This window comes from Sinocyclocheilus anshuiensis, unplaced genomic scaffold, assembly GCF_001515605.1.
Source record: "Sinocyclocheilus anshuiensis isolate Anshui unplaced genomic scaffold, SAMN03320099.WGS_v1.1 scaffold2140, whole genome shotgun sequence".
NCBI lineage: Eukaryota > Metazoa > Chordata > Actinopteri > Cypriniformes > Cyprinidae > Sinocyclocheilus > Sinocyclocheilus anshuiensis.
In genome coordinates, this window is record NW_015546175.1 from 70,697 (window position 1) to 87,593 (window position 16,897).

The 16,897-nt window shown below is 38.0% G+C and overlaps 1 protein-coding gene across 1 annotated transcript in view; it reads right to left on the reverse strand.

The window, feature by feature from the left end:
• LOC107701380 (activating signal cointegrator 1 complex subunit 3-like) overlaps positions 1-16,897 on the reverse strand; it is a gene marked incomplete at its 3' end in the record, with an annotated part of 110,965 nt that overhangs the window by 53,298 nt on the left and 40,770 nt on the right. Inside the window, exon 6 of the mRNA XM_016503376.1 lies at positions 5,021-5,222. Within this exon, the coding sequence (XP_016358862.1) occupies positions 5,021-5,222 (202 nt within the window). The remainder of the gene's footprint in view (positions 1-5,020; positions 5,223-16,897) is intronic.

The window sequence follows — 16,897 nt, forward strand, 5'->3', positions numbered from 1 at the left end:
ATTGTCTTTATATGCAGTGTTCTGAAATGAGGAAATTATGTCCTATGCACGTTTTTTTAATTTTTTATTTTTTTCACACTTGCTCCCAGTTTCACAGACAAGGCTTAAGCCTAGTCTCAGACTATATATAAATATATATAATATATATATAAAATATATCTGTGCTATTGCTATTGTTTCATCGCAATATTATCCGATACATTGCCGTCTGATTTTACTGTACATACTTCTGCTGTTTATATTAATTGTGGCCAAATTAATATTTGCAACATTAGTGTATAGAAATGCTATGCATACTGCTGCTACAGCTGCACAAATGTACTTAGAGTTGCTATAAGCCCCTTTATTAAATAAGCAACGTGATCAAATAATGCTTATTTTGCTTTGAAGAGTTCACAAATCTGCTGTAAGGCCTGTTAGATAAGCAAAAGAAACAGAACGCCTATTTCACTTTAAGAGTTACTTACCATCCATGTGTTATCACTGAAATTACATGCAACTAAAGTACTTTATGCTGCCGCTGCTATATTAGCAACAATTATCATTTAACTAGCTATGCATTCTGCTGATAATATTATTTCAAACATTGCATCTGAATTTGCTATGCATCCTCCTGTTATTACATTTCGCTATACACTATCTGAAAAGCAATGCATACTGCTGCTACAGCTGCACAAAAGTACTTAGAATTGCTATGAGCCCCTTTATAAATAAGCAAAAAGCAATCAAATCATGCCTATTTTGGTTTGAAGAGTTTACGTAATATCCATGCTTAGTCACTGAAATTTCAGCAACTAAAGTCTACCTACTAAAATTATTTGCAAACAAAATTTGATTTGCTATGCATGCTGCTATTAATAATTTGCTAATAACGCAATCTGAATTTCTATGGATACTGCTGCTACACTGCATGAGTACTAGAATATAAGCCCAGCTGAATAAACAAATAAGTAAATTTCAAGTTTAAGGAGTGTCCTACTATTAGGCTACATTGCACATGGGCTACTGAATTTGAACTGATTTATTTATTTTATTTACTTTTATTTATTTTTAGTATCTTTATATATTAAACTAAATCATGATTAATTATCTTTAACTATTACTAAACATAACTTTTTATAATAAACTCTTCACTATCACTGAACTAAATGTAACGAGGGAAAAAGAGATGTGGCCCCTTTAAGAGTGAGCGCTCCCTTCTGAACTGTCTGCATCGCATGTGCGCCACGAGTACACGTATATGCGGGTAAATTATATGGACCCTATTCACAAGACTGTGATGACACGTTTAACGGTCATCAGCATCGTAAATCCTCGAAAGTTTTTCATATTTGTATTTTTTTTTTAATTATCTACATTTATAACACTATTCTTTTTATTACATCACCTTTGCATCAAATTACAAAAAAACAGTTGACGCTATTGCGAGGGTGTTTCTAATGCGACGTCTATGGGAGGGACGGTAAATTTGACATCGTTCTCTCTTCTGACTGCCGTTATCAGTCTCTCTCAATTTTTTTCCTTTTATTGAAAGTCATGAAAACACTATCGTGGAGTTTTTCTTTTGCTATTTGAGCAACTGGGAATGCAAAAAAATATATTTGTGGTGCTCTCCCATTCACTGCTCTTCAAGTTTACCCAACTATGACGACTTCCGCTGCTGAGAAACCCGGAAATGTGAAAAAGGTCCATTCTGCTGCTCAATTAAGTTGTTTTGCTTTAAAAAGCAAGGCTGTTGACAGTAGGACGTTTGTGGAAGATGGTTATATGGGTTCACCTTGAGTTAGCATGGAATAAAGCTGCGAAACGCCAACTGCAAACCGATCCAACTTAAATCCCGTCTGAAATCAGCCCGTTCGCACAATGTATGAATGCCCATAGAAAACATTAAAAAAGCGTTAGAGGTTTCGAGCAAATAGGTAATCTCCAATTCAATTTACTGTTCTAAAATCTGTGACGCTTTGACTTTGTATTCTCATATACATGAACTAGATAAGCCGCTTACTGCTGCTGTTATAAGAACATGATATGCTTAGTAATTACTCCTCTCTTGAATAACCTGCGTGTAGTTTTACGACTTATATGTTTGCAAGTTTAGAAATGTATAGCTGATGAACACAATAATGCACTGAAATGAGAAGAAAAGACTGTTCACTTATCTGGCTGTTGAGTTTCAGAGGAACACTGAAAGCGCGCTGCAATGCTCAAGCGAATGCTAACCAGCCATTTAAATGTAAAGCAGCAAGCTCATTGGCTGCGATTGCAAAATAAACCAATCAGCTTGAGACAAGTCGTTTAATGCGGGGAATATCATTAGTTTACGTTACGCCATCTAGAGTTTCATGACAACTTGGTATATAGAGCTCCGGAGGTTGACGTCACGCATTCTAAACTCCACCATTTTGACAGGCAATCAGGAGAGCGCTAGAGCATTGGTATCGAAAGTTGTACAACAATAATTTAAAACCAGACTATTTAGACCTTACTATTTAAACATGGTGGACAGCTGCTGTGTGCCAGTATGCCAGAACAGGCAGGGGAAAGCTAGGGTTGCCAACCGTCCCGTATTGGAATTTAAAACCAGACTATTTAGACCTTACTATTTCAACATGGTGGACAGCTGCTGTGTGCCAGGATGCCAGAACAGGCAGGAGAAAGCTAGGGTTGCCAACCGTCCCGTATTAGCCGGGTCGTCCCGTATATTGGGCTTAATTTATGTGTCCCGTACGTGACCTCCCTTGGCCCGTTTCTTGCCCCCTCACACAGTATTCGTTAAGTAAATCAGAAAATCCTGAACATAACTGTTTGAGGAAGGCTACAGAATCCTCTGCTGGCTGGTCGCTCCCTCTTCACAAGCGGCGCTTGTCCAACATCCCGCCGTGCAAGAAAACATGCAATCTACCCAAGACGTGATCAATAAGGGAAGCCGTCTTTTATTGCAAAATATAGAAAAAACATTTTACATTTAAGTAAGCTTCTTAACCTTGTAGTCTATCTTATTCGTAAAACACACAAAATAACCAATAAAAAAAGTGTCAAGCACCAAAAGCAGCCCATATTAAATCTATAAGTTATCTTTAATTCAAAAATACGCATTTTCATATATATATATATATATATATATATATATATATACACTGTATATACATATGTGATTGTCCCATAAAGCAAAGGGGAAATCATTTTAGCGTATTCCTAAGGATCTCGATAGACGACTAAAATGGTTCACTGCAATAAAACATGCACCAAAATTTGGGATTAAACGAGTAAGATTTCATGACATTTATGATGTCTACTGTACTCACAGTGATATAGCTATGCTGGCTACCTACAAGGACAGCTAGGGTCGATTACATTAGCTAACAACACATTTGATTTACCCTTCTACTGACGACATAGCAGGTTGAATATTCATCAAAAAATTAGATTGCGTCCATTTGTACCCCCTCCAGGCTTTTGTAGGCTTTTAAAGAGTCTCCGGAGTAACGTTAGGAGGGAAAGTTGATTAGGAAGTTGCAGATATCAGGATACTGCAGGTCAGGAAATCTATCCGTTCCTTTATTGATAGGCTACACGTTAAAAGCACCACGGGGGCATTATAGGGATCTGTTATGCTTCATCTATTAAGTTTTGCTATGTACAGATCTATGTCTTTTGAATTAAAGTACGCAGTGAACTCTGTTGCCTTGAAACTCATGCTGGCGCCATTCATTTCATATTCATAAGGTAACGAAATATGCTTTACTTTATTCTTCTGTAATTGTTCTTAATATATCAAGAGAGGTTTTTGCTATTGCAGCAGTTAGAGATCCATCCGTGCTGGATATATTGGTCCGGGTCGCTAAAGACCCGAATATGTAATAATGATTGGCGAAACATTCATGCATTTAAGGGTTAACAATGAAACCATAGTCCATTTTAGGAAGTAAACTCTTTGGGGTCAAGTAAATGTCTCCTTTTTCCTTTTTGTGTTTTTGTTAGTAGGGAACAATTTTAAATTGTCAAATCTGTTAACATGATTTTGTTTCCAAATAAAATGATAATTCCAGAGTGGATATTTGTGGAAATATCAACAGTGAATTCTCTTTCTAGAAAACACTTTGTAATATCAAAAATCTTGAGCACACAAAACTGTTATCTTTCTGAAGGCATACTATCATCAAATATATTCATAGTTACTAACGTAACAACAAAATTAATTTACATCCAAAGATTTATTACTCCAAATAAAATGCTTCAAATCTTACAAAAGAGACATCTGTGTGGCACATTTAGGAGATTCAGGTACGGCCGACGAGGTTTCCTCATGAATCCCATATAAAGCAGGGGTTTTCAGAGTTATTTTTGTTTGGTTGCTGTCTTGCAGCGGGATGATAGAAAGGCTGAGAGCGTGAGGAGACATGTGAGGTATTAACACCTCATCTCTAATCTCTCTCCTCATGCTCTGCCTCATTTGGACGGCAGCATTTTTAATTAAACAGATCATTGCTCTTTTTCATCCTGTGAAATTAAACATTAAGAGAAAATCCCTTCTGCAGGAGCTCCAGATAGCAGTTTTATCAAGCTTTCTCTCTCTTCCTCTTTTCAATAGGCCACACTCTAAAATGTAGAGAGGTGCTTGTTCACGTAATGAAGGAGAAAGACAGACAGACAGACAGACAGACGGAGAGAGAGACAGACAGACAGACAGAGACAGCGATACAGATAGAAGGAGACAGAGACAGAGATACGTATCTGTGTGTATGTGTGTGTGTGCGTGTGTGTGTGTGTGTGTGTGTGTGTATATGTATATATATATATATATATATATGTGTTGTCACATGAAAAGATATAATAAAATATTTACAAAAATGTGAGGGGTGTACTCACTTCTGTGAGATACTGTGTATATATATATATATACCATTTTCTTTGTTGTCCTAATGCTTTGGCAATACAAAATGTATTTTTGTCATGCCAATAAAGCTATTTGAATTGAACTGAAATGAATTGAGAGACAGACAGAGAGACAGGTGCTAACCTCTGCAGTCTCAGCTCCTTGGGGTCAAAATGAAAGGCGTTTTCACAGGTATCCCCTTCATCTCCTCGTTTCTCACGTTTCCTCTCCTTCTTCTCTTCTTTTCTGTAAATCTTCATCATGTGCTTCTCCTGCTCGGACTGGATGGTCACCTGGCATCCGTATGTGGGCTTGGCGGATTCATCTCTCATCCCTTTAAGCTGTCCTATAGTTTCCAAAAACAAAATAACAACAGGACAAAAATGTAGTAATAATAGTAACAAAAATAATAGTTATATAAGATAAAATACACAGTGATACAGTATAAAAAATAAATATACAGCATACTGCAGCATTGTTGTCTTTCTACATATTCAGTTTTTTTAGAAAATTATTCCTATTAAGTGAAAAGTGAAAGTGACGTGGCCAAGTATGGTGACCCATACTTGGAATTAGTGCTCTGCATTTAACCCATCCAGTCTGTGTAATGCTGCTTCTATTAGGATTATTAAACAATGGTAAAGTTTAAGATGCTTCTGTACTTCTGTGTAAATGATGCCGCATCAGAGCCACCTTAAACTTGCATTATGCACAAATACACCCCAACTTGTGGTAAAATCACTGTACGTAACACCTAAAACTAGTATGACATAAAAGCAACAAGTAATAAACAATAAAACCTCTCTGTTGCACATATTCCCCTAACAATATTAAACATGTTTATTTTCATTGGTTGTGAATGTGTCATGTCATGCAGCAGTATGGTAATAAATTGCTTGCTGCTGGAAACGTATGTTAGGTGTCAGGACATGGTGTAATGCACAGATTTGAGTGGCTTATTGCTGCATTTTTCAATTAGAAAATAGAGCAAAATCAATTTAGTACAAATACATTAAAATAAAATAAAAAATTATTCATATGAAATATAATAATAAATAAAAATAATCAGGAAAGGAAAGGCCAGGAAAGGTAAAAAATCATGAGATTCAATCAGTTATTTTATTCTGTTGAACTTAACAGAAGGTAATTTTTTTTGAGATACTATTTAAAACATTTATTTTTCACTCTATAAAAGGGTCTTTATACATGAAATTATATATAGCTGCTTTAAGCAAGTCCTTTGCAATAGGATTATTGTATTTGGGGGTCGGTGACATCAAAAAGCTTGAAAAGCTAAATATAAACAGAAAATTGTGCCATAAAAACTGACTCAGCTGTGACTGCACAAATAATGCCGTCATCCAGTCTGACAGTAAATGACTAGATAAAATGAAACAACAGGTCAAGCCTTGAAATCATTAACTTGTGGGACTTGGTGGAAGTTGGTCTCTCGTTGCTGATGAGAGCAGCGCAGCATCTAAAGGTATTTTTTGGTCCATTCATCTATACGAAACTATTTCAGCTCAGCTCTTGTAAGACTAAGTGCCACCGGCGAAGTAAAGGCTAGGGTTTAATATTAACCCTATCAGAGGGTTAAAGTGCTATCAGACTGCCTCTGTCTGCAGCACAACAGCTCAATAAAAAGCCCAATAGCTCTTGAAAGCAGATGAGATGAGATGATTGCATCGGGGCACGGGCTGATTGTCTGAATGATCTCTGCTTTATCTCTTCTAAAAGGCTCACCCACGGCAAACCCATCTGCTCCCCCTTTCACAACCCGTTCTTCATTCCTTCTACCTGAACACTATGCTAAACTGTCCCTCCATAGGCACCGCTCACTGGACAGTTCACACAAAAACAAAAATCACGTATACACCTTTTTTGTGGAAAACCACGGGAGATGTTTTGGAGAAGGTACAAAATGTTTTGATTTTGTTTTTTGTTTGTTTATTTGTTTTTCTATACAATGCAAGCAGAGAGTCTTGGCTGGGTAGGACTCATTTAAAAAAAAAAAACTTTGTTAGCAAGCTGGTAACTATATTATACAGTATATTACACCAGAGCCAGCTTTGTTCATTGATTTTTTTTTATTTAATTTGATTAGTTTTTTTTTTTTTTCATGTTTTTTAGCCATGATGCAGAACTTGATGTAACTGCACTTAAACTGTAATTTAACTGATGTGCAATGTTCAAATGGCATCTATTTCACAACAGTTATTTATATATTTATATATATATATATATACACACAGTATATGAAGAGTTTGGTTCCAACACGCGATAATCGACATTTTTTTTTATTTTAGTTTCCGCCAAAATCAGTATGTATCTGGTCGGTATTGAAAAGTCCATTTTTCATTTTACGTAAAAGGCGATATCCGCCGAGTTATTCATTAGTTTATTTAGTCATGTTTTCTCCCTTTTTTTCCAAACCGCGACAAACGCCAGTCTCCCTTTTCTGCAGAATGCGATATATCCGCTCAACCAATCACAGCGCACCATTCCACGCACTGTAAACAGTAACAACCAATCACAGTGCACCATTCCACGCACTGTAGACAGTAATGGCGGCACTTTGAATACACCCGGCATCCTAGTTTTTCTCATCTACTTTGTACTTTGTGATCAACAAACAAACTTAGGGCTGCACGATAAATCGCATGTGATTGTCATGCGCATCTAGTCAGTAAAGCCGGTTCTGTGATTAGCCTAATAGTAAATCTCCAGTGCGAGCTCATAATCGCAGATGAGTTGCATTCAATTATGAACGCGATATTGCGTAGCTTGTCAGTGTAAGTGTTTTTATTTATGCCATTAATGTTTTCGTTAATACAGCATATAGCACTAGTCAACTAAATGAACGTAACATGGCAAAGATGAAATATAAGTTCAGAGGCTGTCATATGTGGATCAACTGACTATGTTGTGTATTTTCAACAGTTGCAATATGAAAAATAACTTTTATATTGATTCAATGGATTTATTGCATTTTGAAAAAATAAAAAATAAAATGTGTCATGGATTTATTGCATTTTGGGGAAAAAAAAATAATACAATTTTATAATAAATCTTTGAAAATCAAAATCTGAAACAGAAAACAGTGGTTTTAATCTTGCCACTTACTTGGTAAAGAAAACACATTTTTACTCAAATTAATCAAACTCTTCAAATATATATATATATATATTTTTTTTTTTTTTTTTTTTTTTTTTAAAAAAAAAAAAAAAAAAATATATATATATATATATTTTTTTTTTTTTTTTTTTAAAAAAAAAAAAAAAAAAATATATATATATATATATTTTTTTTTTTTTTTTTTTGTATGTCAAGAGATACATGAAGCAGTTGCACTGATGCCAGATTCACTTGTTATGAATAATCTTTAAAAAAAAAAAGAATTATATATCTTTAATTTGAATTTAGTTTACTGAAACAACAAAAATGCAATACTAAACAGTTAATGTAATATTATGTGATATATTAAACAGTTTTACAATAAATATTTAAGATTTTGGTCATATCTCCAGGCCCTAAACTTGATAGTAATTTGATGTTTGTCAAGGTTTCTTGCACACACACAAAAAAAAAAACTGTTGTAAGCGCTGATCTTTAAAATTAAATAGGACAATAATTTCAGCTGTGCCTTTAAGACTTCGGTTTAAAGCTCCACTTCACATGTGACTCGAGTACAGTAAGCACTGACACACATGCTGCAGGTTTGCTGTCAGGACCAATATCGTTTTTACTGCCTCATCTTTCAATAACAGCTTTGTTGTATATTGCGACAAATTCATGAAGAAGTCCAGCCTGAAATGTCAAAAAAAAAAAAATCCAACTTCCATTTGCATTTACATTTATTCATTTAGCAGACACTTTTGTCCAAAGTGACTTACAATTGAGGAATACAACAAACGATTCATCATAAAGAAGCAAACAACCTCAGGAAGTGCTCGTAATACAAAGTTTCAGACTGTTCAGATTAGTACAAGCTAGACAGCTATTTAAAAGGTTGACTGAACTACCAAACATAGAAAAAGTTGACATTATATAAAAATGTTAACATTAAAATTTTAGGACATTTAATATGAGAAACTTAAAATATTCAAAAGCAAGAATTTACAATGTCAGGCTGATGAGCATGGTCAATTTGATTATTTATCATGCACTTGTATAATTTTATATACAATATAATAATAATTTTATATATTAGTATATACAACTTGTTTTGATGTACAGAAGTGGTTCTATATAACCTTTCCAGTTTGCTCTTCAAACGCAAGTCTAAGAAAGTTCACAGTTCAAAAATCCCTATTTATGTACATGTCAATGCTCAGCTTAACTAAAAAAGTCCAAGCTTATTGAACTTGAATCCACAAGTGAAAAAACATTCCTTTTTTAATGTTTACAGAACTTGCATTATGTTATGTGTTATGTTTTTGTGAATTATGTTTTTGTGAACTTACTTTTTGAGTTGTCCCACCTTCTGATTTATATATATATATATATATATATATATATATATATTAAAAGAGTTTATATATATATATATATATTGCAACAGTTCGTAATTCGGGAAGGAGGAGGTGGGAACCGACGAACATTTAAACATAACTTTAATAATAAAATAAACAAAACTGAAAATAGCCCCTCACAGACGACTGCCACACCAGTGGTGTAATGTAACGAAGTAATAATACTTCGTTACAGTACTTAAGTATTTTTTGGGAGTATCTGTACTTGTGGTCTGGCGTTTGCAAGTTAAGACTCCTAAAAACACCTTTGCTCATGTGCAAACAAGTGCGCGCACAACCTCGGATGATTCATTTTCCACTCAAGTCGAGTCTGGGGTGTGCGATACAGCATCGTCTGTGATAATATGTTAAGTGTTGTTGTAATGATGTCCGATCTGACATGATCAAGTAGGCTATATCACCAAATCACACACAGCGTTCACGCACGTTGATTTATTAGTCTATTAAAACTCAAAATTCCAGGCATTCTAAATTGTAGATGGCAAAAATGCTTCTGTATGCTTTTTATATTTATATAATTTAATATAGTTAACTTAAAGGTGCAATAGGTGATTGTCTTCAGAAACTTTTTTTGTTATGCTGTTTGAGTCTCTTCACATCCCGATAGCAATCATTAAGTTAAATGGTCTAAACGTATTTATCTGTATTTATATATTCTGTGGAAGGCGTAGGACCAAGAAATGTTCATACAATCAAAACGTTCAGTCCGAGCATTTTAATTGGCTTTCCTACCTGCCTGACAACGTATGTATCTGCATACCTCTGCGCACCCGGTTCGCGCAGACAGGATACGTCATCAGCGCGTTCGCGCACGCTGTGCAGACAGAGCGACAATGGCAGACAAACATCAACAACCCGATCTTCCTTCCTGGTATTGTAGTACTTTTAAAGTTTTCTCACTGGTGAATGACACATGATGTAGCCCAACGGTTCCCAATTCCAGTCCTCGTGATTCAGATAACCAGCTTGTTAGAAGTGAGCTATGTGCATGAACTGTGTTCCGATCGATATGATCCCTACACAGGGCTACACATTGCTCCCTCCTCCCTGAGCAGGGGAAATCCGTTGAAGTTTACTTCACTTCGGAACATGGGCTGGAATTAGGAACCGCTGATGTAGCCTATTGTAGTAATGTTGTCTCTGGTATTCTGGTCTGTGAGCGTAAATGCATTCAGGGGGCGTGGCTTTGGACGGCGAATGCAGGGAGGGTGGGACGTTCGCTTCAAAAACAAAGATCACAGCACTGTTTTGCGTCTCTGAGCAATGGACGGTGTTTACTTATTGAACGAATCAGCTTTGTGAACAAATCGGTAGAATAAATGATTCAGTGATTCACTCATTAACACAGTCAAATGCTTTGTTTCTGAATGAATCAGTCGTTTGAATGAATCAGTTGAATCTCAATTACTCACTCATTAACAGTCACTTGCTGTCACCTACTGGCGGTTTTAATTTCACATTTCGACTATTTTTTTCATGTTTTAAATTATTTTAAAGATCAGTATTCAACGTTTTATGTTAAAAACAAAATATTAGGCCTATTTATGCATCTGTAACTGCAGTTTAAATGCACCCATGTCCCCTCTGAGATACATAAACTGTGTAAATACATCTAAATACTATTTCAGATGCAGATTCCAGAAATATTTTCTTATGTTGGAACGAAAGACACTAAGTACCGGATGACGTGCTTCTTATTCTTCCCAAAAATACAAAATTGAAGAAAGAGTTAAAACTGAACACAATCTTGCTACTTAAGCCGTGTATGACATTTTTTTTATATATATTTATTTGCTTCTTTTCACGGCGGCTGCGGCTTCCCTGAGGGTAAGCACAGACAGACGAGGCGAGAGAAAAGGAGACGGAAGGATGAGGAGAGACAGAGACGAGAGAGGGAAGAGAGAAAAAAAAAATCTTGTTCCGGTTCCCAGACACACTGCCGCTCGGCCCACCACCAGCTGGGCATCCTCTTCCGTGATGGACGATGGCGACGGCTCCTCTGAATTCGGGGCAGCCGGCAGGAGTCCCCCGTTCCCTGCTCCTCCCCATCATGGCGTATGGCAGCAGGCTCCGGCCTCAGGCGAACGGCGGCGACTCCTCCGCTCCCTCACAGACGGCAGCCGTCCCTCCACAGCCCAGGCGGCAGGCAGCGAGTTTGTCCGTCCCCCCGGCAACTCACTCCAGCCCACTGCCTCGAGCGTCCATGGTGGCAGACTGCTCCGCCATGCTCGATGGCACCGCGGAATCACCACAGTCTGGCAGTGTGTCCCTCCTTCCTCCCGGGTCTCGGCACCAACGTAACACAGTTTGTACATCGGGAAGAAGGAGGCGGGAACCGGCAAACATTTAAACATAATTTTAATAATAAAATAAACAAAACTTAAAATAGCGCGACAGCCCCTCACAGACGACTGCCGTGCACAAACAGAACCAAAACAGCAACATAAAATCCAGACCTGGTCCTCTCTCGTCTTGCACTGTCGTCACTCCTCTTTTTATCCTTCCGGAGCTTCTCCGTGGGACTCGAGACCGGTGAGTGGCTCAGGTGTCGCTCATCATTCACTCCACCGGCCTCGCTCCGTTCCCATGGCTCTCGGCCCCGCCCCACTCTTCACACACACATATACACACACACACACACACACACACACACACACATATATATATATATATATATATATATATATTCATCATTTGTCATCATGTCATTAAGATCAGAATTAAATACTACAATTTCTAAAAAAAAAAATTGTGATTCTGGAAGGATATGCAGTGCAGTATGTGCCACACACAGTCAGGAACAAGCTTATAATAGGATCTATCCTACTTCTTCATTGCCTCCATGACTGGGAGAGTCAGGTTTCTATACACCTAGTAGGTGTGTATCTCATGCATCTCTTATGATGTCATATACAGCTTTCTGATGTCAGTAATTTGCAAAAGTTCACAACAACCCTTTTTGGACTCTGAAAGAAATTTCCTGAAAAATGTCCTGAAATTTGCAGTATGTTATTACAGTATACTGAATTCTTATTTCAAACATTTTTCAGAAGATTTTTCATGACATGATCCCTTTCGGAAACTGCAGATGCACTTTTCGATATGTATTCGATATGTTCTCCAGTATATTATGTCTTTTTAACTTAAGATTGACCAGCAAAGCAGTCCGACGGGAGCCAAACATGAAAGACACAGACATGGTGCAAACATTCAATCTTCCTGCCTCTTGAACTTGATGCCAGACAGTCTGTGAAAGGCAAGACCTGCCAGTGTGACACCTTTGTGTGCAAAAAAGCAGGAGATGGAGCCACCTGAATGCAAGTTTAAGTTCCAAGAAGTGACAGAGCTCAGTTTTCAGACAGGTCATTACCAACCAGCCTGATCTAATCAGACATGTCCCCTTTAATGACAATGTTAATTATGCAACACATCTGTTTTAATTGCCATCTAAAGCTCTAAAGCTCACTGAATAGTCTTGTGTCTCTATCTTGTTCAATGGCCTTCACGCTGTTCCAAAAAATGTGACCAGTTGAATTCATGTTAAGTTTACTACTTGGCAAACTTTTTCGTCCTGTTTCCCTCAACAAATGAGTTACAGGAGAGAATTTATCGACAAACATCAGTATAACAGGATTGGTTTGGGTGTGAAATTATTCAGGCTAGCAGGTACTAAGCACACTTAGTGTAAAAAAAAAAAAAATCTCTTTCATATGTTGAAGTCATAAGCGGAGTTCATGTGTAACCAGCACTGTTTCTGTCTACACCAGAGGATCTCTCATATTGACATCAGCTATACGCTTTAAGGAAGCAGCATGAAATTAAAATAAAATCCATGCATAAGATAATAACTCACAATTCTTAATTTTTAACTGAAAAAGATTGGTAGCTCCATTAGGGATATGATGGTGTGGAAATTTTCACACTGGTATATAAACTTGCGACAAAACTAAATTGGCTGTCGGTGACAGTGCTTGCACATTTTTTTTTTGCCTAGAAAACCAACATGTTCACCTTCTCTGGTTTAAGAAGCGTTCTTTTACTTTACTTTTACATTTCACTTGAAAACCAAATCATCCATCTGCTATCATTTCCTCATCATTTTTCCGTGCACAGTTTCAAGCTCGTATACACCTGAACCGCTCGCACCCTTCATGTGATCAGTGAAATCTCACTCCTGCTGCACTGTGCTGCATGCTGTATGGAGCAGACGCTTTAACTTTACAATTGTAGCGTCCATCGTCCAACGGAACTATACAGTTTTAATTTCTATAAAAAAGCAAAACAACCGTGGGGGCGGTACCACGGTGGGCAAGTAATGCATTTAGTAATAAATCACTGATCATCCTGTGACCTTACTGATTAAAATGATAGAAACATCACAATGATATTTGAACAAAACACAAAAGATATTTGAATAAGGTGTCTGATATAAACCTCAGGAGTAAACTGCCAATAGAGTTGAGAACTGTTTGAATTGTCTGTTTTAATTAATCAAAATGAATTAAAAGCAGATATTCAAGGACACCTGGTAAACTGCTACTTCTAAGTTATTATGAGATGACACACAAACACACACATATTCACATAGTAATTCCAAACAAACACTTCACCTGACACAAGCTCTTGCTTCTTCTATTACCAGTGGAGAAGCTTAAGTGAAAACACCTGCATCACATTTACACAATTTATTTATCCATGGTATCCAACAAATAATAATCTAATTTCCATTACACTAACCACAAAGCACAATCCATTAGCTTTACAATACTGTTATATATTGGTGGACATACAAAAAATGTAAAATTAAATAATTGTTTTGATCAAGGTTTTTTTTTTTTTTTTGGCAGTCTCACTCAGACACTGGATTGAAAGAAAACATGGCTAAGCTCAGAAAGAAACAGCAGCTTACTAACTAAACTAACCAAATTAGCTATTTGAAAAATAAAATAGTAGGTGATCCAGTAAGCATTATTCCACAATTAATGTTTCAAATCAGGGCTGCACAGTTAAAAAAAAAAAAAAAAAAAGCTGACACTGAGATATTTTGTTTTTCTGCGATATATAGAATTTTCACCGGATGATTTAAATATATTTGGAAATAATTAATTCTAGAATGGTTGGGGTGATTCTCCCCGTTTTGTTTTGTTCCAGTCTCCGAGTTCAGCCCAGAGTTCAGCCCAGAGAGGGTTCTAGTCCCTGAGTTCAGCCCAGAGAGGGCTTCAGTCTCCGAGTTTAGCCCAGAGAGGGTTCCAGTCCCCGAGTTTAGCCCAGAGAGGGTTCCAATCCCCGAGTTTAGCCCAGAGAGGGCTCCTGTCCCCGAGTCTAGCACAGAAAGGGCTCCAGTTCCCATGTTCAGCCCAAGGAGGGCTCCAGTCCCTAAGTCAAGCCCAGGGAGGGCCACAGTTCCAGAGTTAGGCCTACGGAGGGCCTCTAAAGACGATATTCTCCCCAAGGATTTTTTTGGGGGGTTGTAGGGGTCCATCCATGGAGACCGGGCCGAGTGCCGAGGCCAGGCTCCCGAGCTCCCTGTCCCATTAGTTTCCATGTGTATTTTAGCCCTGTGTTTCCATAGTCCTGCGTGCTGTCTCGATCATCGATCCCCGTTCCTACGTGTGTGTTCCTTGATTCTATGTTGTAAATAAAGAGTGTTCATGGTGAATTCTCCTACATCTCCTTCGCTCCTCGCTCTGACACAGTAGGAAAAACCGTGACAGAAGACAGCACCTAACAAAAAGTAAGCGGAGCCCCTTCTCCCCGTTTTGTATCCGGTTTTTGAAAGTTTTTGTTTTCCGTGTTTTCCCCCCGCGCTTATGGAGATCGCTGCACGTTTCATCGTGCTAGCCCGTAGAGATCTCCCCTTCGTTGAGTATCCCAGGGAGTTCTGCGGGCTCGCCGCGGTGACGGTTTTAGATGACGCCACCATCAACTCTTTGTTCTGGCACGGGGCCAATTACCATCGCCCCGTGGACCTCCCAGACACCACGGGACTAAGCTGGAGGGAAGGAATCCTCCGATGTCTGGAGAGCGTCCGGCCCCGAGCCAGAACCAGCCTGCCGGCCGCGCCAATGTCAAGCCCACCGGCCACTCCGAAGTCAAGCCCGCCGGCCGTAGCTCTCTCCAGCCTGCCGGCCATTCCTCAGTCAAGCCCACCGGCCGCACCGTTCTCCCTTAGCCAAAGGAGGATGAGGAGGAGAAAAAAACTGTTCTGTTTCTTAAGTCTACCAAATGCCACAGGCTTATTTGCATTTATAATTACATTTTGTGTACAACAGTTGAAACATTTGGCAGTCTGACCAAACAATGAGTCCAAAATAAGGCTGTAATAACCTCTGGGTCATTCATCACACTGGAAATGAAAAGTCTAGTCATGCACATTGTATTGTGCAATACAGTGTTTCGAAGCTGTTATATGCTACTCAATTTGTCAACAATAGTAGGTCATCTGAGTTTTCAATGCATAGAGATAATTTGCATTCTACGCAAGTGTACAAACAAAAAAAAACCTACTTATATGTTGGCATGCTATTCTAAACATGAAACGTTCCAAGACATAGCTTAGAAACAAAGTACTCTTTCGAAGCTCCACATTGCTTGTGTTCTTTTTAGTCTTTAAAATTGTGTCAGATAGGCTAGATATAAAAAATGAAAGACCTTAATTCACTAAGTAATTCTGTTTTGGTCTTCCATTAAATAAAGAGAATGAAAGAATAAGAAATTATCACCAAGAGGCAGGCTGTCTTCAGCTGTGATCTTCTCTCACTCACGTCAGTAATAACATTAAACTACTGCGTTTGGCTTTCATCTTCTTAATATGCTGCTGCTGCTGGGCTGAACTGCTTTAAAACCAGCAAGTTCAACTTATCAAAGCCTGTGGGTGCCCAAACAACCATGTTCTTAGTTGAGGTAAGCTCAGACCTACAGCAACCCTCAAACCAGCTCACAATGATGCACAAAAAAATTGACAGAATGTACAGCAGGTCTCCATTGTGCTACTAACAAAACATTTACCAGCTTTCCAGCCTCAGAGGCGTTAGACAGATCATTAACAAGGAGCACTGGCTTGTTCAGATGTTGTCTAACTCCCATGTATACAGGCTTCCATGTATTAAAGGGGTGGTTCATTGCGATTTCACTTTTTTAATGTTAGTTAGTGTGTAATGTTGCTGTTTGAGCATAAACAATATCTGCAAAGTTACGAAGCTGAAAGTTCAATGCAAACGGAGATATCGTCTTTTAAAATTCTGGCAGTTTAATGCCTAAAAAACGGCTGGTAGGGATTACAACGAGTTACTTCCCGGGTTCGTGACATCACAAACCCAGCTAAACCCCACCCTCGGGAAAAGACAGCAAAGGGGGCAAAGCCATGCTGCACTGCTTTAGAGAAGAGGAAGCGAAAACTAGAGGTGCACGTAAAAATCTGTTCATATATGAATCGCGATTCTGTCTTCTAACAATTCTAATGGATTCACAAGTTTCAAAATCAATGTTC